This window comes from Leptonotus elevatus, chromosome 4, assembly GCF_054856555.1.
Source record: "Leptonotus elevatus isolate MCC_2025b chromosome 4, RoL_Lele_1.0, whole genome shotgun sequence".
NCBI classification, from domain to species: domain Eukaryota; kingdom Metazoa; phylum Chordata; class Actinopteri; order Syngnathiformes; family Syngnathidae; genus Leptonotus; species Leptonotus elevatus.
Genome location: NC_141242.1, coordinates 18,070,270 through 18,094,813, shown reverse-complemented (window position 1 = coordinate 18,094,813; position 24,544 = coordinate 18,070,270). Strand labels below are relative to the sequence as shown.

At 39.2% G+C, this 24,544-nt stretch overlaps 1 protein-coding gene across 1 annotated transcript in view; it reads right to left on the bottom strand.

Annotated features, from left to right (window-relative positions):
* mrpl23 (mitochondrial ribosomal protein L23) overlaps nucleotides 1–24,544 on the bottom strand; it is a 47,777-nt gene that overhangs the window by 4,972 nt on the left and 18,261 nt on the right. The window contains exon 4 of the mRNA XM_086072570.1: nucleotides 18,557–18,630. Coding sequence (XP_085928696.1) covers nucleotides 18,557–18,630 — 74 coding nt within the window. The remainder of the gene's footprint in view (nucleotides 1–18,556; nucleotides 18,631–24,544) is intronic.

Sequence of the window (24,544 nt, the reverse complement as noted above, 5' to 3'; positions counted from 1 at the left end):
TCACAGAAACAACTCTGGTGCAATGGCGATAAGAAACGCTATCAACTGGTCCTTCCTCGGGTCTCCTGACGGCCTCACAACTCTGGCTAGAAGTGTTCGGTTTAGGTGAACGGTATGGGATTTTTTAAATAGGTTTTTGGTGAACTAATGAATACACACACACACACACACATACAAAATAAAAAAAAATAAAAAAAGAGAGCACTGATGATGACATGTCAAATCGGTAAAATTACTGAATGAACAATACTGAGCTCTAAAAAAAAAAAAAACAGGAAAAAAAACCCGCTATCAACTGATTCAAAATCCCTTTCTGGGGATAACTAAGTGACTGCAGACACAGTCCTGCATCAACAGCTAGAAAACACTAATAGCATGGAGGGCCAGTAGCATGAAACAGTTGTTTGAAAAACCCTTCAGCGTATATGCAGCCGTGGTTCGAAACTGCTGTCGCACTGGCACCTGCGTTTTCCTATTGTTGCCAAGTCGCAATCTTTCATAAAGGTTAAGAACAATCGTTGGAAAAAAAACCTAATAAAACATTCATAACACATAGCCTTTGAAAACAAAATATATGAATCATATTTTAAATGCACATACTTGCAGAGCATCTTATTAGGAAAATGTGGCTGAACTGAACAGCAAACAATGAAATCAATTATGAAAGCTGCCCCAAAAACAGCAGCAGAATTTTTTAATTGTCAATGATTTTTTTTTATTTTTTTTTAAAGGTTGATCGTTACCCAAAATAACATTTCTCATGCATACTTTGTCAAAAAAAAAAAAATATATATATATATATATATATATAAAAGGCAAGTCCAACCTTGGATGCACTTGAAGTATTTCAATGGACACGCGATGGAATTCCATTCCTACAGCAGCGACGTAACCCGAATTTGTCCTTAATTTAAAGCTGCTCAATGCAGGAAATTGAATTTCAAATCACTACTGCCACATGTGGCCAAAAAAATAAACTTCACGCTCCCTTCTTCACGTACACACTGTGCACATGAAGTCACATCCGCAGACAGGGGGCAGGAACTTTGAACCCGAATCCAGTCTGAAAACTATTGGCCACAGGCTTGCAGGAGCTCCCATTATGAACAGCTATGGTGTTAATCTGCTCATCAGAAGATGCTTTATTCACGAATGGTCAAATAAAAAGGCTATTGTAAAGATATTTTTGGGGAAAATTCCTATGTAGAGCAGCTTTAAGTTGGAACAAGCCACTGTCCATCAGCAATTTACATTAACCAAGTAGTAAAGTCATAATTACAGTAAATATATGTATGAGAAACACTTGAAAAATGTAGTAAAAGTATGCAATGAAAAAAGTACGGCGCTGATTGGTCCTCCGTGTGCCGAGTGACCACATATTCTTATGCCACTGCTGCGCAAACTAGTTCATCGCGTGCCATTTGTAACCTCAAAACTACATATGCCAGAGGACCACCTGTAATTTTTTACTGTAGTAACTCAGTAAATGTACCTTTTATTGGATAAGTGTTCGAAGCGCAAAGTTAAGACAAGACCAATGGCCGTATTCGATCTCTGCTATTCTGACAGCGAAGTACTCACGCATGCCCAGACCAAACGGATGTCCTGATTTCAAAGATGCGTGGTTTTCAGTGTTAAGATGGGAACTATATGACAGTTATTTTTCACACATTGACACCCAAGTAAAATTTTAAAAATAAATTGTAGGCATGTTGTAGCATTTTCTAAAAAAATAATATATATATTTTTTTAAGGTCTTTAAGCACTTTTAAAATGATACAAACACCTTTGAACATGTATATTAAAATAGAGCAGCTCAATGAATAAAATATTGACAAATGTGATGATGATGAAGCTGCCATAAAAGGTGTCTGCTTTGTAAAAAATAATAAGAAAAAAAGACAAAGTTGTCATGCATTAAAACTGAACATTGACAACAAGCACTGTGCATTAATATTAGGGATGTAACGATGTCCAAACGTCACAATATGATATCACGATATGAACCTCACAATACGTTATTTATCACAATATTGTGGAGAGGATGGCGATATTAAAAGGTCCCAATATTGTAAAAAAACTAACAAAAAAGAGCTCATACAAAAAAAAACACACAATATAGTGCTTTTGTACATAACAGCAATGGATATAAAAAACTTACAATCTCTAATTAGACTTATTATACATGCACTGACTTGCTAATGCACGCACACATTGAGTTCCTCCACATATTGACAAGCATATTACGTTCCCCTTCATCTGACGATTAGCGTGGATTTTAAACATGGAAGGGCCCAAATATGCCGTATGAAAATTAAACTGCACTAAAAAACAAATCAACTTGACATTTTTAACAGACGTGTTCCTTTAATATCATGACATGGCGATGACGATATTGTGGCAGCCTTAATATTGCAAAATCACGATATTGCCATTATCGTTACATCCCTAGCGTAGGCTGGTTCCCCCTGCCTACGCTGATTAGATTGGCTAACTTTTGGCATTCATGAGCCAATCAGAGGCAGAGTAGTGCGGGTCATGTCGAGGAAAACAATGCTTCAAATGCTCCCCTGAGCCAAAATGCTGACCTAGAAAATCCGCTCAGGTGAATTAATTTGCCCTCGTACACGGGATGCTTGATCGCGACGTGGGTTCAATTCCCGGGGTGGACGCTGCCGGTTACACACCAACTACATGCTCTAGTTAAGTTTTATAGTAGCTATAGGCTGGTACTTGATTTTTAAGGACCAGTAAATTAAAAGGAAAAAATAGCACAAAACAATTTTGTTTTCACTATTTTTGTTCATTGTTCACTGCTTATTTATAACATATACTTTGTTTGCCTCACGATAAATACATTTTGCATTATTCTAGGCTGGTTGTGTTAGCAAAGTGTTCTTAAGTCATGATCATTTTATTATTGTGAGAAAGTAAAAATGGGCTTTTTAATTCATACAGGTCACTATTTCTAAAAGAGGGTATTTTTCTGGACTATACTTAAAAAATGTTGGGGGGGGAAATTGAGCGTATACCCACTTCTTTAGGGACCACTATACCACTGTGTACAGCCTGAGAAACATGGAAGTGATCAGCAAAGCGAGCAGCGCACTATGCATCTACTGACAGAACACAACCGCCAATCAATTGTGCTGCTCTGATTGGCTGAATCATTAAACATGGGTATTTTATCACGACACGTGGGATTTTAACTAAAAACAATGCTGCAAAATGCCAGCCAACGGCAACATCAATAACACAAAATAAACTCAAGCAGCCAAAACAGCACATTTCCAATCTGTTTTTAGCTTTACTAAGCTCTGACTTCACTGTTTCATCATTCCAGGTGTGAACATAGTGAAACACTGGAGAAGTGAGCACTTTTCCAGCCAGTCTGCCGCATAGCCCATTGTTATACATCTTTACTGGGCTGTCCACTTGTAGTTTCTAAAGGTACAGTAGTTAATTCAGGAAAATGCCCCTAAATCTAATCAAGGTTCAAATTCAGCGTGCAAACGCAGAGAAAAATGAGAAGTGAAAAGAAATGGAAAGACGTTCACAAAGAACAGCTTTGTTCTGTATGACCTTTGCTTCTAATTTCTCACAAAATGACCATGAAGTACAAAAATAGCTTTTGGAGGGAAAAAAAGCTTTTGCGTATTCAAGTATAATATTTTTTTCTGCGTGTCCGGCAGCCTTGGAATGCATGTGAAATCAATATAAGGAAAATGTGAGCAGGGTGAGTCTTCTATTATTCATTGGTTGAGATTTAAGTATGAAATATGGAAGACATATGGAAGGCTGACGTGATGTGTTAAAATGTCTTCGATAAAAAGAGGAAGGCGCCCGTGCCGTGCATGTCTCATTTCGGGTTTTTGTCTGAATAGAACATTATGGCGAAAAGTTCATCAGTATCAGATCATCTCAAAAGAGCTAGAGAAAATGTCAATGACATTACCTACACGTTTCAGAACTCAACAAGAACATTAGCAAAATAAATAAATAAATAACAAATCTGATATAACTGCAAACTCACCCCTACCGTATGTGTAAAAATGGGACATTTTGGCTCAGATAATCTAATACAATAAAAACAAATAAATCAAAAATAGAATACTTTCATAGTCTGAGATCAGACCTTTCCCTTTGTGGCGTCTTAACATTTCTGAGCACTTGTTGAGCTCAATTGGGAGTGAATGAAGGGTGGGGTTGTGTACTCCAGCTTCTTGGGTGACCGCACATGACCGAATTTCTGAATAGAGGAACTCTCACTGAGGTCAGAGAGTCTTAAAAAGGCTTTAATCAGTCTGACAATGCGAATGACTTTATATCAATTGTTGAGGAAGGATAATCCAAAAGCCTCTTGAGAGAAATGGCATCCACAAGGCAGTTCATTAAATAAATGCAACCAAATGTTGGTGGTCAGGTCTTTAACTATGACCATATCTGTACAGTGAAACGGAGGTGTTGACGAACAGAGTGAGAAATCTCTCGAGGCAGCGGGTCTTGTGGCCGTGGTGGCCGTGTGGTGGGATGAATCATACCGGAGTCGACGTTTCGACAACTGATAGAGTGTGCTGGCATGTGCTGTGTTTATGCGTGTGAGTGAGAGCGACACCCGGTATTCAAGTTGTGGTTTAATCCCGTTTTCAACACACGCTAGGAGAGTCTGGCGGATTTACAGAAGGAGACCACAGTGGTGAGGTTACGGGGATTAGAGCTGGGGTGACCCCAGTCTAAAATGGTGCGTGTGTCTCACACACAGGCACGGTGTGTCCATGTCTGTGTGGATGAAGCTCATTCAATTTGTGTTGACTGAGCGTGCATCATGCCATTTTTGAAGATGTGATGACTGAAAATGAAATGCAGACACGCATAGTTTCTTATTTTTGATTTATGACCAACATTTTGAGAGAATAGTGCCACACAAAAAAGGACAGCATTACGAGCCAATTTATATTTTCAAGTCAGCTTTCTTGGGCCTTACCACAGGTGGAAAAAAAATCGACCTTGTTTTAACGTTCTCTTTAGTTCATTTAAGGTCACAATACCCAAGTACTAGAAAAGTGCAGCTAGTAAATAAACCAAAGTCAGATGGACTCATAAGTAGCTTGTTTATTGGACAAGGTTTTGGCAATGTGTTATCTTGCAAGGCTATAGATTTTGGCAGGCAAGAAGCTGAGAATTAACAAATGTGTTTCCAGTTCTTTACTTGTCATGATGGCTGTGTCTTACACTAGATAAAAGAAGTAGCTGACTTCAGCTGATTGCTGTGGTGTGTCCAGAAAAACTTCCGCATGTTGTTGCCCTTGGCTTTCCGACTATGAAGTGCTACTACCTCTCTGACATCAACAACTGTCTACTTATTTTAATGAAAATGAAAATTAGGGCTGCCAGTTTAACGCATTCATCTAGACTAATTAATTACGTGCAAATTAGTGTGTTATAAAAATAACGCAATTGATCGCGAGTGGCAACGGAACGGAGCGTCGGGACATACACCGTTGAAAAGCTCTCAGTCGGGCAGGCTGGCACACTTCAACAATAGAAATGTGTCATTCAAAATTTCTATTCCTGGTGTATTCAATTGATTAGTCATGCACTACAATTTTGTAATGTCATAGAATTCAAATCATTTATTTGGGGACCTTTAGCAGATATGAGATTAACACATATTAATTAGATTAATTAATTAAAAATCCATCCATCCATCCATCCATTTTCTGTACCGCTTGTCCTCACAAGGGTCGCGGGGGTTGCTGGAGCCTACCCCAGCTGGCTTCGGGCAGTAGGCGGGGTACACCCTGAACTGGTTGCCAGCCAATCACAGGGCACACAGAGACGAACAATCATACTCACAATCACACCTATGGACAATTTGGAGTGTCCAATTCACCTGCCATGCATGTTTTTGGAATGTGGGAGGAAACCGGAGTACCCGGAGAAAACCCACGCAAGCACCTGTAATTAATTATATAAAAAATTGTAAACGCCCAACAGCACTAATTAAAATTGAAACATAATAGGCAACCTTTGTAGTGACTGCATATCAAAAAAAGATCCACATCTGGACAGATTTTTCCCCAACCAACTTTCCTCACAAGTACAATATGACAACTTTGTTTTTTCACATAGTTATGCTATATGTAAGGTAAGCGGTTAAGAAGATGGATAGAGTTACCTGTAACTAAGAGCAATGACCGTAATCAATCATCAGTTGACTTTGTATACCACCACTTCTCTCAACAGTGTCATGTTCACAACCATTTATATTTAAAACAATAATTATTTTACATAAATAATATACTATTCATGCAGTAGTCACAACTGACACATTTATATTTCTGTTGCTTATTTCTTTTTCAACTGTTTCACATCTGCAGTATCGACTTATTCAGGTTAGGGCTGGGCGATAAATATATTTTTTTATTAATTAGAGTGTTTTGTTGTGGACGATTAAAAAATATATAAATATATATATATAAATATATATCTCCCGTTCGCCCCCGTGGGCTTCCGTAGCGTTAGCTCTGCCAGTCGTGTCCTCACACACTCCATACGAGAGGAACTCAACAACAGCAAACAACCACCCCCCCCAAATATACAGTTTACTATGTTACCGTGGAGGAGTCATTTGCACAAGGACAAGTATTTGATTCAAGATAGAAGTTTTGCACATTGATTCCAAGAGAAGTAATATGGTTACTTTTGTTAACTGATCAAATAAAAGCAAAAGTTATTGGTTTATGTAAAAATATATAATAATAATAATAATAATAATAATCAGGGGGAAAATCGTAAATCAATTTTTTTGTTAAAAAAATCAGAGATTTTATTTTTAGGAAAAATTCTGGTCACCTCAGGTTCCTTGCACACATTCCATGCTATTGCAACCTCTGCAACAGGCCACTGTAGACTTTCAGTCTATAGTTTATTTGCGTATGATACGGTTTAATGTTTTTTTAATTTAATTATCTTAATTACAGAAAAGAATGACTGAGTAGAAATGGCAAAGGCAGGAAAGAAGATGCAAAAATTGGAGAGATGTGGCTAGATTAGTGTTAACAGCTTCAGCAGCCAGGCCTCTGGGTGGCCCACACATTCACTCTTACTTTCTCAATGACACAAGAGAAACACATCCACGCTCAGAATCTCTCTTCACTGTTGCTCCTCTCTCCAGACCTCAGTCCTACAATCCAAAAACAGTGGAGTGGGGGACAGATGTGTGGTGAAGGTTGTCCCCTTCACAAAATCTGATTCAAATTAGTTCTGAGGAAAATATTTCCTCTTCCAAGTTTGCAGTAACAAACATAAGCAAATATGACCAGTCCACGAGTGAGGTCATTTAAAGGTGCTCCAGTGTGTCAAAACAGTCTTGGGTATTAGAGGGAGGCCTGGAAAGGTCAGATGAGATTGCTCTGTTGACACTGATTCCGTTGTCTGGGTAATTAACTGCCTAATCTGGGTTTTAAAAAAGCAATTTAGTGTCAGACGATACAAATGTTTAGCTTTTGTTTAAAATATCTTCACCAAATTCACACAAACCCACTGCACAAATTGTCATTTATTAGCATAGATGTTTTTTAAGCCACAAGGGCATCCAATTTGTTAAGTACACAATTCAAACATAAGTATTTAGAGTGTAGACAAAGGCCAAAGTTCAGACATTTGCCACCTGTGAAATCCCTGAATGAGAGTCTGTAATTAAGAATCCTAGTATGTAAAAATGTGGTCAAGTTTTATTCATTCGTTAGTTTAATTTATACCTTAACTACACTTGAAACTCAAAACAATTGTATGTCAAACAATCTTTCCCCACTCAAATGAATGGAAATGCCATTAATCTGTTCCGGCCTAAACAAAATACAATATTTTTTTTCCCCTAATGTGTGTGTTTTTAAATAAGGAAAATAGCACAGTCTGTATTTTATAAAAAAACATATAACAACTTAATTAAACAATGTAAAGAATTAAACAGTTCATCATGACTCAATGCTTCAATTCAATTCATTTTGATGCTCCTTCTGGTGTGCCCACCTTAGCCACCGGAGGACAGTATAATGCAGCACGAAGAGTTACCACTCCTCTTAGTGACTCAATAAGCAGCAATAGTGGTTGTTTTTCGCAGGGAATGATTGTTTGCCTGTGAAAATCATGATAGCTGTATAGCTGTGTTGCTTCACCATTTGTGTTTGAATACACTTTGCCTAAAGAGTCATAAAACATGTCTATTAGGGGTGTGGACCTCTCTGATTTCAATTTTAATCGCATATTACACCATTCTATTTATGTTTTACAAATCTAAAATATTATCCAAGCAAATTCACACTTTGAAAACTAGAGAACACTTCATTTTTTCAATATCTTTTCAAGCACCTGGAAAATACTAATCAAATTTCCATATTTTTCTGATCACTGCTAGTCTTAACACAATCATAACAGCAAGACCACGGAACTAGCAAAGAAATATTTCCAATAATGCAACAATTGTATGATAACAAGAACTTTATTCATATCACAGCACACGCTAACCAAATTCACGACACTTGCGTTGCTTTGCGACACCGTGTCGTAAAATTTGGCACGGTACAAGATACAGCCGAACTATGCTACAAGTGTGGGGTAATATTTGATCAAAAATGAGACCAGTACCATAGTCACTCGCAAAATATGCAAGTTGATCCTCAAAAAAAAAGAAAAAAGGCCCGATTGAAATACAGTAGAAATGGTAACATAGAAAGCTTGTTGTTTTGTTGTTGTTTTAGCCTGGCAACTATGTCCTGTCTTACAACATGCTATGCTATGGAACACTAGATATTAGATAAGAACAACCGCCTTGCTACAGTACATTTATCGTAATGGTGAGTTGTCTTTTAATGATTTTTTTTTATGCCTTTTACATGAATATGAGCCGTTAAAAAGGTTGCGGCGAGCTATAAAATATCAATGACGTTATTGGTAGAATAAAAATGAAATGATTGATTAATCATTACAGTAATGAATAATTACAGTACTTTTCACCTGTTATACACGTTCTGTAAACAAATATCTGTCTTTAGAAACTCCAGGTCTTATGCATGCATACTTTATGTGGCAAAGATCAAGAATCAGACAGGTGTATGAATAAGGTGCAAGGAAGAGACAGACTACACAGTGCGTCCAGTGAGACATAAATACGCATGAGTGAATACATCTGCCTGGTAACAAACAGCGTGTGTGCGCGTCTATGAATGGAAGCACACGTGCATTATCATGCCCAGGCATGTCTGCTCCCAGCCTGCTCCTGCTACATTTGGACCATGGTAACGAAGCTCTCAGGAAGAGAATCATCACCATCTAAATACACACCCAACCACCCACAAAGATGCTGACATCCATCTGGTGTTGAAGTGGACACTAGGCTGATAACAACAACAACTAGGAACAACACAACCAAATATTCCCATGATGAACAACAAGCGGTGAATCAGTCTTGAACTGCCCACTTTTATACCTCACACCTAAACCTCGTGAACCCCCATGACGCATACATAAACAGCTGTTCACTATCATTATCCCTTCCATCTATGTCACCCCCAACCCCCACAATGTACCCCATTTCTTCCCCAACAACTCATGTAAACAACCCCACCCTCTCCATTTCAATCACCTCCGCCGAGCACCCTAGCTCGAACTATCTAGGCTACCAAGCGCACGCACGCACGCACGCACGCACGCACGCACGCACGCACGCACGCACGCACGCACGCACGCACACACACGCACGCACACACACACACACACACACACACACACACACACACACACACACACACACGCTAAGACCCCTAGACAAAAACACACACAGAGTCACCCCTACAAGCATATGCAACGTAAACATCCAAGCAATGCCCCTGCCCCCTCTTCCACTCTCAGGAATGCATGGCCAGCTGGTGGAGAAAATAAAAAACGAAGACGCATAGCAAAACAGGAAATACATCAGCAGGGGCCTATCAGAGGGCTTTATCAGGCCAGTGGCGGCTCAACTGAGAGCCTGGGTGGCGCCGTATGCTGATTGGCTGATCAAAGTGGCAGCTGTGTCATTACAGGTCAGGGGGTCAGAGGTAATCAAGAAAGGTTACGGGCATGCACATTTGCGCATGTTTGTGTTGTCGTGGCTATCTAAATGAGGGGAAACTGGAAGTGAGGAAGATGCCAGAAGATGCTTCTGGATAAGAGACAAAGTAAGGATCACTTGGAGGATAAAGAGAAATGGACATTTGACTTGCCAACAAATCTTTCTATGGTGGAAATAATTAATACCACCTAATAAAAAACAAATTTATCTAATTTGATATTTTTTGTCAGGATGCTAAAAATAAAACAAAAATGACTGACAATAAAATGAACATCACAAAAACTTATGTTATCATGGTGTGTGTGGTATAAATGGTATATACAATAAAAGATATGAAGTTCCCCGAAGGAAGAGATTTGGACCCTATTCGCCATTCGCGGTAACAAATGTTCAGAGATCACTGAACGCAAAAGACGTCATTTGCTATTACTCACTGTTCCGTCCCGTTCCTGCGAGCTACGACTGGCTAGCTTATGTGGCTAAACATGATGCGGAGCTGCGCAGGTTAAAGTTTCCTTTGCTTCCAGTGTCAATATAGCATAAGTCACTAATCATCTCCTCCATGGTGGTGCAAAAGCTAAATTTTTATAAATATCGTCATGACGGGAGGATGGGTAGTCATGCTATTTGCCAAGCTATCAAAATGTAGTCACATACCGCTGAAACAATTGCTTGTGTGGTACAGCACACTTGTCACATAAACAGTACACTTGTCGCAAAGCCTGATTGCCAGGAGAAGCAAATCAGTTTATTGGACTCTGCAAAATAGGGGTGTGAATTGCCTAGTACCTGGCGATTCGAATCGTATCACGATTTATAGGTCACGATTCGATTCGATACCGATTAATCCCGATACGAATCTATAAATTGATTGTTGCGGGGAAAAAAATTCTACCCAAATTTAGAAAATACTAATCAGTAAACTTGTACATGTACACTAAGATTTGTATGAAAATTTATTTATCTAACAATTCAAGCTTATAACTGAGCCACTGCATTTAACAAACAGTCTGTTTCATGTCTGAACAGCACTGAAATAAAATATCAAGGCTTAATGTTCCATTAATATAACATTCTTCCATGCTTAATGTGTGAATCCTAAACCTAAGTAAGACGTTTTGATGATTCCCATAAAAAATTGATGTTTAAAAATCGATTCAGCAGCATATCGAATAATTCGAGAATTGCGCACTGTAATATCGCGATATATTGCCAAATTGATTTTTTCTAACACCCCTACTGCAAAATGTAAACACACTAATTAAAGTACAATATAGGCACATTCCTTCCTCTCAAAGATATACAGTACTAGAATGGCAAGTGAAAAGTGAAAGCAGGGACTCAAAATAATGATAATTTGAAACACCTGACCAAAGGTTGCTTAATAGGAAATATGTAGTTATATTTTAGTCACAAGGTTTGTACTTGTAATTATGTAAGGGTAATACATTTCTATAATGACTAAACAATGACAGAGAAAACTTTCTATCCTTTAGTATTTTCTTTCAGTTAATGAGACACAGCTATTATTAAAACTGTTGAACTTCAGTATTATCAGTTCTCACCTCCTGATTGTCACATTTTCTTTGTTCTCCAAAATGACCCAAAATACAGTGTAATGCTAAACGGTAAAATAAATAAATAAATAAAACAATGTGTTGTAAAAAAAAATATATATATATATACACAAATAATCTGTGACATCTGCATTTAATAGAGGTTATTTAAAAAAATGCAAGAGTTACATCAACCCCACAAAAAAAAAACATTTTGGATCAAGTTACAGTTTAACATCAGAGCCCCTAGCATATTAAAAACTATCTCATTAAATGAATTTATAAGTCCACAAAATGGTTTGTGTATCCTTTTTATTTGAGGATGCAAGAATTGTCTCCCAGACTTGCCGTGTGGAGGCATACTGCCATCCACCCTCATTGATCTTTCTTGAAGGATGCTTCACAGCCTGTCAATAGTGTAGGATAGCTCAGAGGATGATGCTTTTACTGTGGATGGTATTATTAGCCTGGAAACCAGACTCATGGATGTAACCAGCGGATGTGTCTGGTCACTGTCGGCATCAAGTGCATTTCTGGGATAAACTTGACCAAACAGACAGTGAAAAGATCAAAACACACAGCCGTACATATAAAATGTATAATATTCTTATACCAGTCCATGAGCAAACAGTAGCGGTGGGTGGATATGGAGTAAATTCAACATGGCTATTCGAACAGAGAAAGTACTGAATGCCGTAAATTGTTACGGTCAAAACTTTAATGATTCGTGGTGTCATGAGTGGCTCAGTTTTGATACACAACTTCTTCTTCTTCTTCTTTAAAAACAGACCTGACCAACTTAATTTTGTTCAAGAAAAAGGGTGTGGCTTAACAGGCTAGGAATGTATAGTTTTTTCTTTGTATACCTTGGCAGTAAATGGTCAGTTAGAAACACCACATATTTTGCAGTCACCCTAAAATGTCATATACCTTCTAACTTCCCGTTATTCCAGTCCAAGGCATCACCTCAGCAGCTCCTTGTCGATGTAGCAGCCTTGGCCATTTAGAACTCATTTCATCTGAACAATCCAAAGTAGCAAAAGTTAATAAAAGTGCTTGAAAATTAGTGTTCATGTTTTTCTAAATCAACTCCAAATGTTTCTCCTGGTGAAAAAGCATTAAAAGGACAGCAATGTGGAAAATCAACTTTTTGGAGCTTTTAGCTATGTTGAAATGCTAATTCCTCACCAAAAACATCACCGAAGTTTTCCTCCATTCGCCCCCTCTATAAGAAATTCTAGGTAATTCTGCTCTCCAAGCACCAGCCCCTCCCAACCTGAGAAAACAAACTGTTGTCACTGTTTGACGTCATTAGGAACGGATCCACCCCCGCACCGCCTCTGCGGACTAAACACACGCTCACTTTCTCTGAGACCTCCATGGGCTAGTGACAAAAGTAGCCTTTATCAGTAAACATTCTGTCCAAATGAATTAAAAGCAATCAATTATCCTTCACATTTGTAATGCCAAAGTGCAATGACAATTGGCCGTCAGTTTTTGATTTTTTCCCCTCTTTCTTTCCTCTCTTTTCTTCCCTCTCCTCCTCTCTTACTCCACAATTTCTTGCGGCAAGGAGGAGTTTTGATTCAAATGTTTATTGAAGAATTCATGGCTTGCGTGGCCAAACGCAGGGATCCAGCAGCCGGCTCGCCAATCACACGGGGAGAGGCGGGGTTTCACTGAACTGGGCATTTTACTTCCGCATTAGAAAAATAACCAGCAAAACACCTAATATTTCATTTAAAACAATACGTAGCCATGGTGTCAAAGGTAAGATTAAATCATTATATGCCTACAGTAAACTGTGGAAGGGTTTAAAATACCGTGATGTAATCCCTTTAACATTGCATCATCAAAGAGATCAAGCTATTTTCAACACTTTAGATTGGTCACTAATACGTAAAAATGACACACGTGTGGATTGACTAAAAGTTACAAGGCTTCCAACTTGACGCCAGCGTAAAAATAAAACTCAAATGTTTCTTTAACTTAAATTTTACATGCAAAACAATTTAGAACACATCATGCATAAAATAGAATAGAATAAAAAAAACAAGGCAACATTATTAGAATTTTAAAACAGGCACTTTGAAATAATTTGTTCTCATTATAACGGGTGAAAATGGGCGAAGCACAGAGGGCATTGAGGGCACAAGTGGCACAAGTTAAACATGTTAATTGATGTGATAAGCAAGGGTGAGGCAGGCCAGGGAAGGGAAGGAAGCAGAGCGACAGCCAGGCAGACGGGGCTGTGCGAGGAAAGCTTGTGTTTGCGTGACTAGGTGAAAAGGAAGAAGAGGGAGGGAATGGAGTGGGAGCCACAGCAATCCAAATAGTTGAAAATAATAAAATTCCTCACAGATAAGCAACATTTCCCCGTCAAGCCGGCTACTCAACAGAGCCGCAGCTTCACGCAGACCGGAGATCAGCAACAGAAAGCATCGTGGCTGGACACCCACATCCTGCGCCCCTTCCCTACACCGCCTTCCCAGCCAGATAAACACATCGGCAGCATGCTACAGTGTCGTGAATGGCATTGTATTCTTGAGGAAATTGTTTACAAAGGAACCGAGAACTGCTGTCAGCCGTACAACGGTTCAGAAAAGCAGAGAGATCCATTCTTCTGAATGGAAAACCCCTTTTCTTGTTTTTGAAGGGGGCCAGTTAAGGGGCTCAAAAGTCCATGTGTTCAATGTTGTTTAAAGGATAAAATGAGTCACCTTTGTTAACAAGACTTCTTGATTTTCAAGGTCAAGGGGAAGATTCTACTGTGGATAATAAGTTGGCCACTTATTGAATGTGAATTTTTCCAATTGAAAAACATTAACATAAGTCACATAAATGAAATTTAGTCAAAGTAGGGGGGGAAAGTAAATCTTTGCTGGCCCCACCAAACCCAAAAAGTGTTTTTGCAGCTGCACAATGCAATACAATTACTCTTTTTTTTTCTTTTTTCTTTTTTATAGTCATATAATCCCCCACCAAGATATCTCTCAGGGGTTAATACTTTTTTTTTAGGCAGCAGACCATGAAATCAGCAATGATTGTACCTTAACAAGACATTTCAGATTTGCCAATGAATTAGTCTCATCCCCCAACCCTACACCACACACAAAACCCTAAGGATCTACTTTGAGGCAGCTAAAAGGCAATAACGTTGGATGCACGCAATAATTGGTTTTGTAGGAACGAGGCAAAACGTTGCCATCTAGTGTCAGTCAAAACATGTTCTCCCTCCTATTATAATTAACAAGGCAGTTTAACTTTCCCATTTTTCTGTTGTTTCTCACTCAAACATGATAGAAAGACACATAAAAATAAATATTTCCATTCTGCAGGTCCTTTTGTGGTCCATGGTTGCCAGATGAGAATCTTTCTGAGCCATAAAATAACCTGTTTGGAGCTTCCAGTTTACGGCCCTTCGGCCATTGGCCAGTGCATTCACTGGCCTACAAAACCCCCCCCCCAAAAAACATGCAACTTAATCCGAGCCAAAACAAAACAAAACCTAAGGTGTTTGCGTGTGCATTTGCGATTAAGCACTGAAAATGTAATAGTTCCTAAATTCAAATAAAGATTTTGGCTAATTTGTTCAGACTGAGTTTCACATTTGTAATGACTAAATGACTTAGATGAGGTGTCAATGTGGAGAAAAATCAGCTGCCCACATGACATCTGTGTGCTTTGTCTCCCTTCTCTTGTGCAGTTTCCAAATGTTTGTATTGACATATAGTATTTATATGCGGATTGTATGAGTGTTAAAGGTGAGATTTATTACAATGCTCGCTGCGAGCAATAAGGACTGGTTTGGCACACATCTTGGCTTATCTTTGCTTGCTGTCATTAGGTGCAATACAACAGTCAAGCAATCAAAGTGGAAGTCATCCTTATACATTTCTTGACAATAATATGTTATATGTGACCTCACTATGGTAAACATGACATTCTGATTAATATAAAATTTTTGGAATATGAGTTATGAAGCAAAATCCAGCAGTTTTTATCCATCTCACGGGGCGGCCATTTTGCTGCCACTTGCTGTCGACTGAAGATGAGATCAATGTTGCTCAGAGCTCAGGCAACAACCAATCAGAGCTCACCTGTTTTCTGAAGCTGTGCTGTGATTGCTTGTTACCTGAGACCTGACAGCGTTTCCGTTATAATAATTTAGCAGCGGCGCTCCGACCCGCCTAAATCCAACCCGCCACTCCTTCGAGCCAGCAAAAAAAAGAGAGCAAAAAAAGATGCGCCTTTTGTGTGCACCGAGTTCCAGAGACGTTATCCTTCCAGCCAAGCAACGGGGCAAATTTTGGTGTGCCAACGCGAGTTTCTGATTGGTGGGCGGGTTTCACACTTGTTCCTGGTTGGCTACTTCCTCGAGCCACTGTGAATGGCTGTGCATGCCGTGTGTATGTCGAAGATGTATGTACTTGAATGTGGAGATGAATCGAGAAAGTGAATAAAAAGACAGAAAAAAATAAAATACCAGACCTACAGTGTGACCTCCTGTCTAGTGCAGTTCATTTCATCTACCCCGTTTGGACCCCACCTTTTTGGCGACGTGCATCGGGCGCTATACGCGGAGACGACCCGTACTCCGGCCGCAAGACCGAGCAGGAACGGATAACAAAATACTGCCAGTATTTGCACTTTGTAAAACAACATCGGTTTGGCCAAGGAATCTGGAAAAGGACATCAGCGAAGACACATGCTTACAAACTATTAGTTACGCGGTTGTACATGGAGGTGCGAGAGAATTTCACATCGGTGGAAGAAGCAAGAAAAATAACTTGGAGTTTGTCATCATTCCGGGAGTATTAACGAAGGAACTCCAGGTCTCCAACCAGTGGACATTGGCGGAAACTAGGCGTTCAAATTGAAGTTCCGAGCAGCGTTTGAGCGCTCGATGAGAGACGGCGAACACACTTTCACCAAACTGGGAGGCAGCGTCGGGCAAGTACGCCACCGTATGTGAATGGATTGTGGACGCCTGGACGATCGTGTCTGCTGGCACTGTTGTTCGAGCTTTCACGAAAGCCTGCATCATTCCGAAACTGAGCCCAATAATGACGAGGCAGAACCTGACATGTTTGATGGAAAAATTGCTCAGCTGTACAGACTATGAGGACTTTGATGGATTTGTGGATGAAGACTGGTTAAAAAATAACATGAGTTCATTGTTAAATTGTTGAATAAAGTACAGCCAAACTCACTGTTTTGCTCCTATTGTGTTGCTCCTGCATGCATGCTACCGTATGTTTTAGCATGCAAAGTACCGTTTTAGTAACCACTTTATGTATGGGTTACATTAAATACCCGCCCCCGCCATCGACCGGTGGTTAAGTGTTCAGTTAAGTGTTTGGTTAAGTGTTTGTTGGTATTCCGGGCTATATGAACCACCAATTACTTCGTTAACGCCGGACATCTTACAAATCCAGCGCAAACCTCACAAATCAGATTGATAATTGTGATTCACTCAAGGGAGTTCTTCACATTATCAATCTGGAACTTCACTCGGCAGATCCGTTTGGGAAAAGAGGAACTTGCTGTACAATACTTCGAGCTGATTCGACGATGTGGCATCTTGTGCACGTTTGTTTTGACCAATCACGGCAACGGATGAAAATGTCATCTTTGTTTTCGTCGTAGGGAAAATAAATAAGCACGAACATCGTTACTAGCTAAAAATGCCCCCTGACATGGATAAAAACTGCTTTATTTTGCTGCTTAACTCATATTCCACTAGCGCAATATTAACCATAATACTATATTTAGACTACTACACAAAAATTATTTTGGGATGATTTCCCGTTTAACTGATGCGAATTTCAGTTACAAGTTTCCCACAGGTGCCGGGATGTGCCATGCACCGCCCAACACATGGTTCCTCCCCTCTTGACCTCCTCTTAAAATGTTAGTTAAGGTTTGGTTAGAGAAGAGACTTTTAATTGCCCATATATATATATATATAAATGTGAAATTACCCATGGTCATGTGAACATGCGGCTACAAAGCATTGGTGCACATCTTAAATCTTAAATTTTACTCCTTTCGGTGGTGATCTATTTATTACTCAACAACAATTTATCCCCAAAATAGTAAACCCCAAACAATAAAGGCAGTTGCTCAAATGATTTCTGGCCAATTGTGTGTGTAAATTAAAGATTCAACATACAATTGTACTTGAAAATTGACTTACCTTTGGGGTATGTAAACATGTATGTACAAAAGCTACACATCGCTTAATGACACAAACATTTTATGAATTGTCACCAAAATTCACATGCACATCTCCACTCATGTCAACTTCAACCTCTGAAAATATCTGACTGTCCTTCAATGCCAGTTTCCAACCCTTATGCATTCTATTTTCTAAAGAGGGCAGGGTGCTGCTCAGTCTTTTTACTGACCTTTTGATGTGTAATTACTAAATGACATTCAGTTCAAACTTAACATAGAACTAACCTAAAACACACCATGCTTTACTCAATTCATCGTCACCAATGGCATCAACAACTTCACTACCCAACTTTAAAAAGTCCTTAGATGGCTGGGAAAAGCAAAATACTCCATTATTCCAGTTTTTTTTTTTTGCATGTCTCTCCAAATAATGTATTTTATGCAGCTTTAAAAAAAAAAAAAAAGTGACGTTAGATCAATTTCACGCAACTGCTGAGGCTGTCCACTATTATAGTGGAAAATCGACCACCACAAACTGAGGCAAGATGAGCCAAGTGCAGCTGTGGCAGTGTACATACAGTGCAGTGTAAAAGAGGGTTCAGTGTTGAGAGGTCTCCGCCCCCCCACGGTGAACAAGACAGGAGTCAACGAGCTAATGTTCTCCAAACAACACACAGACAGGGAAGATGTTGACGTTTCTTCTTACCAGTTGAACATATGCTACTTTATAGTCAGGCCGCTTCACCCTCTGGTTAAGGTGATTCCTCTTCTTGTTGGCACCTGGCAAATAAAGAACAGCTGATATTACTTACAAGTGTAATCATCACAGAATGCAAAGACCAATTGTGAGACAGTTAGTACATGTACATGACATAAGAAAAATCTCATCACTGCATTAGGTCAACTGAAACCAAACTTTTAAAATACATTTAAAGAAAATTGAACTGCAAGCAAGATTTATATTATTCAGACTAACAGACCCTGATTATTTGATCTTACTTGCATGCATGCTATAGATTAGGTCCCTATTAAAAAAAATTGGTATTTCTAGAAACAAATAGGGCTGGGTTTAAAAAAAACAATCAATTGATATCAGATACATTTTCCTTTTCAAGCTCAATATCGATTCATAAAACCATGCATCGATTATTTTAATATCTCTTTTTTCCCACAAATGTATTAAAAAATATATAATTTTAAAGGCCTTTTTTTTTATCTGACCGTTTTCTTGAAATGTACTGTTCACATGAATTTAAAATTATTTTCTTACATTTATGAAAGACCTGACTTATTGCACTTTGTGAAGATTTTGGAGGTTTTGGAGATATGCAACTTAGGTAAGGTATTATGAGACTTCGGTGTTTCCATAATGTTAGGGGTGTTTGACAAATGTTAAAATACTGATATGATACATTACAAAACAGCTCCTGTCCCCAACACAAAACAACAACAAATAATAAAAGGGCAGAACATGGAATGAAGACAAGGAAAGGATTACTTAATCTCCTCCTGATTAATGTTTATTATTTTAAGGCACAATAAATGTGGTTACATTTGTGGTAGTGGTGGTCCATATGAAACCACAGAATCCTTACTTTAACTGAAATATGAGTAATTATAAAATAAATAGTAATCAAGACCATCTGAGGTCAATAAAGACTGAAACATCTGAGACATCGCCAATTGCTGGTTTTCTACCTATTTTAGATACTTTGCCCAAAATTGACTGCAGTTGCAATCTTCTGCTACATGTGGCAACTGTTCGCAGCACACTTAAGCGATTATGCACTGCACATATACCTGTGCAACGGAAAACAGTAACCCGGAATCAAGTTTTGAGTATACTGGACAGCATTATTTTGTAGTGAACCGCAAAAACAGGCCACAATTGTCAAGGAAGAAGCGGATTGCCTAAAAGAGAGGAGAGACTGTTGGCAATGACTGACTGCACGCATGCATTTTGGAGACAGTGACTCTCCACACTTTGCTTTCTAGACAAAGTATACATGAAATTATAAATATATTTAAGAGAGCTGAACAAATTTTTGTTTTTGTGATCAAAATCGTGATGTCAGACAATGCGGTTTTGTTAACATCAAAGCTGCAATTAAAAAAATATATATATTATTTTTTAAAGCGGTCCAACACCCTCAAGATCACCAATCAGAAGTGGCATGCTACTTGTGGACAAGTCACAGTAACCAGTCAGCTCCGAGCCACTTATAAAAAGTATCGCATCCACATCACATTGTCATCCATTCTGTTCATTCTTTCCAGGCTGCTCGTGAACGTACTAAGCTAACTTCCGCTGCACCATTGTGGACGGCAGCATCGGGCTGCGCGCTGCAGATCCTCTCCTCTAAGCAACTAATCTTCGTCTCCTTGGCAGCAAAAAGGCAATTGGTTGGTAGAATCCAAATGTGTCGGCCAATCACAAACCACAGTACTTACAGGACAAGCACACGGTCTCTTAACCAAACTCTTATCCTACCGCGCATATCCTCTTCGGAACATTTTCAACTTCCCCTGTAACAGCAACACATGGCAACAAAATACGGCCAAACCAAAACACCCGACATCGATGCAAGTATAAATGAATCAAAAATAAGTAAAAGCGAAAAAGAAGTGTATATGTAATTGATATTTGGGTATTTGTGAATGGTAAATTGACTTAGTCAAGCAAATTGTGACAAGCACTCAAAGAGACATTATTATCAAGCTATCTACCACTCTTACCGAAATAACAAGACAACGTGTTGATCAATTTTCTGGTCAAGCACAGTTTGCATCAAGGTGGAAAAACTTATTAACTAGGGAATGCTGGTTAACCACTTCCCCAGCTAGAGATGATAATGACGTCGTGTTTTTTCTTGTCAGATCTCACCAAGTGGAGGGAGGACAGGGAACTTGGGGAGTGAAAGTGGTGCATGTGCATGCGTCTGTGTAGCAAGGCGGGGAGCAGAGTTGTCAGACGAGCAGTCTTGCATCATATACATAAATCAATTGTCATTTCTTTCAGAAACTTAGTACAGTACGCAGAGGAGGAAGAGAGTTTAAGATGAACTCATCTATCTACCAATATGTTTGACAGGCCAATGGCCAGGTCATCAAAAATTCTTTAAATCTTTTTGACAACTTGCTTTTGGTCAGGTCAAGAGGCGGTTGTTGTCAATGATGTTGCCATGGGAAGAGTTATATATTATAACATGAAAAAACAAACATTCCACTGTGGTCATTTGAGTGCGTGTGTGTGTCTGGTACATGTAGCTAGGAATCATGAGAATGGCAGCCCACGGCTCAGGGAAAGCCGTAAGCAAAGTTGTAAAATGCTAATACCCTCCCTCCCCAAGCCAACTGGAGGTCCCTGTGTGAGTGGGAGACAGAGGTAAGATGTGTGTGGCTCTATGCGTGTTTGCGGTTGCTGAGAAAATCCGCAGGGAAATATGACTACCTTTGTAAGACACTGACCTGTCTCTCCATAAACAATAAAATAATGACCCAGTGGATCCAAAGACGCACGCAAGCATGTTGGAAAAACATTACAGGTAATCCTTTCCAAACATATACAGAAACACAGGCAACGCTTTCATAGAACACTCACAAATGCAAACACTCCCACTTTCTCCCACTTAGAGATTGCGGTTTGGCAGCCAGATATCACATTACAAATCCCAGACCAGAGGGGTATCCATGGCAACTCCTTCCAAAATACCCCTGCTACCCATGGAGGAAAGAAAGGGTCGTTTGCGCCCCTCACTCTTTTTTGCTTTTTCCTGTCTTTCTGCTGCCAATGGAGTGGAACTCTCAATACAGACAGTGATATCTTCTCTGACGCACTACAAGGATCACAGATGCCCCGAAAGATCCCTTTCTTCTCTTGCCGCCTCTTGCCAATGCACCAGTCCTTGTTTTCACCTACACACCTCCCAAGGGGCTCTCCTTTTTGCCTAGCTTTAATGACACCACCCTAGTAAACAGTGTTGATAAGTCTTTCACAATGTATGCTATAGTAGGGCAGTGTTTCCCACACCATGTTAATACTTGGGCGGGCCACCCAAGTACATTGGCCACCACCCAAGCAGTTTTCAAGAATATTTACTAAACATATATTTTAAAAGAAAAAAAATTGTCGCGACAGGATATACCGCATGTAACGTTAGTTCGCCGTCACTCACTTGTGGATCGTGAGGCTAGAGGAGACGTAGTAGCAGGACTGAGACACACCTCCCGTCTAACCCGCCTCCCATCCCCACCGCCGGAGTCCACCCACCCAAATAGATTTTAAATCTGTGGGAAACACTGTGATAAAATGGATATTATTATAGTTATAAATTGGATTTAAAAAAAATTCCATTAGTACCGGAAATGTAAAAACATATTGTTATACTGTTTACGTAAACACATTTGAATGACTTTGTTCTGTCTTCCGTACTATCATACCAAATGACCTTATAATTCTCAAAAAGACGTAGAATAGCTCATGAAACAGTTTTCCAGCATCCAGCAACTGCATTGATTAATTGATTGATTCATTAATTCATATTATCTGGCTTCGGAGCTGAACAGCCCTCCTCAGAGTAACAAATGATCTGCTTTTAACAGCTGATACTCATCTTGTTGGATCTCAGTGCTGCCTTGGATACGGTTGACCACAATATTTTAATTGATCATCTTAACACTGGGATACTGCACTAAGTTAGTTTCATTCTTATCTTTTACAGCCAACATTTGCGGTCATCAGAGACTAATACTGTTTTGGCATTTCCACCCTTGCCTGTGGTGTATCGCAAGGATTGGTTTTAGGCCCAAACTTATTTTCCATTTATACTGCCTTTTGGCCAAATTATTGAGAGCCATAACATGTTCTTCTACTGCTATGCAGATGGCATACACATATACCTTTCCCTGAGACCAGAGGACCCTCGAAGCCTAGCTGCTGTAAAAAACTGCCTTTCTGACATTAGTTGCTGGATGGCTCACAGCTTTTTCAAACTCAATAATTCCAAATCTAAAATTGTGTCTTAGTGCACTCATCACTTGTTCAGACGTGAGTTTGACCAGCAGATTTGATGATCAAACCAATCAATAGTAGTGGTGTTTCTATGGATTATTTCTCTGCAATTTTTAAAGGGAATAACAAGAAAAAATATATGTATATAATATAATAATATGATAGAAAGAGTAAGCATTCTTCTTTATTTTTGTGGGGAAAAAATCATTAAAATTGATCATATACATACAGAGATGTTTCAAATTAAAAATCATGCGGTACCTAATTTTAAGCACACAAGTTCTGCTGTGTCTTGTATTCAATATTAGACTAGACCTTCCATTCTCCCAATCATCTTTAATACTGTATACAAATATAGTATACACGCAAACATCCAGTATAAACCATTATTAACGTGTGCGATGTAAATCCATCTGTGTTTAATTTAAATACAGGACATGGCTTGGAAAGGCTGACAAAGTATATCATAGTAAAAAAAAACAATCCATGGGGTTAAAGGGACTGCCTGGAAGGACTCAGAGACAGTACTGTGGCAAGACACAGAACTGGGCAAGGTTACAAATAATTTTCCGCTGTACTTACTCATGCTCCTAGGAGCACAGTGGCCTCTTAAATAATTCTTAAATGGCAGAACTTTGGAACAACGAGGACTATTTCTAGAGGTGGCTGCCTGGCCAACCTGAGCAATCTAGGTAGAAGAGCCTTTGTAAGAAGGGTGACCAAGAAACCCTGCCTGAGCCCGAGAAATTCTCTGAAAAGATGGAAGTAAATGTTAGAAGGACAACCACACAATCTTAGAAAGGTGAGTCAATTCCTTACAGAATATTGCCTATATTTGTCAGGGTTCGACATTAATGGTGACTCGATGGCCCGGGCCTTTACACTGCTGTGTCGGGGCACCACCAACCTTCACACGGTACAAATTTCTAAATCGTGGATTACAGAAATGGCCAAAAGTGCATTTTCAGTTTCAGACCGAAATACTTTCATTACTGAAACAAGCAAACAAGAACAGTATGTTACAAACTTACAATTAGACAAAGAAAAACCGTGACAGGCACACACTTCACTGGATAAAGAAACTGAATCGGGGTTTGTCTCATGTCGCTAGCTTTGGCTAGCCCAATGGGTGTAACCAGGTTTCTAAATCACCAGACAGTATGGCTTATGACTCTCTAAACTAACCAGCCAAACAGAATTTCCACCAGCCATTTTTTGGGCAATAGACATTTCATTTTATTGTTTAACTCACTCATGACACTGAAGCTCAGAGCGTGCTGTACAAGCTTGAAGTAGGGGGTAGCACCAAGCTCATCCGACACGGCCTCGTTAACTTATACATGCCATGCCATCTTCTTTGCACAATATCATCTTATTTTGCTGTAAGTGTTGCACTGAGGGGTCGCTTCATTTAGTTTAACAAAGTTAGTTATACTTGTGATCGGCCGGCACCAGGTGAACCGTGTCTGCGCACTTCTTTGTTGGTCCGAGAGAATAGCAATTATAGTCTCCGTTCCAATCACTTCGTGGTTAAAAGTGACAACAAAACTGAGAGATTACAACCAAAAAGTGAAAGGAAATAACACTTTAAAAGTGTTAAAAAAATAACACTAATGTGAAAAAATAACACTGATAGGTGAAAGTAGATAACACTTTAAAGTGTAAAAAGTGTCAATAACACTA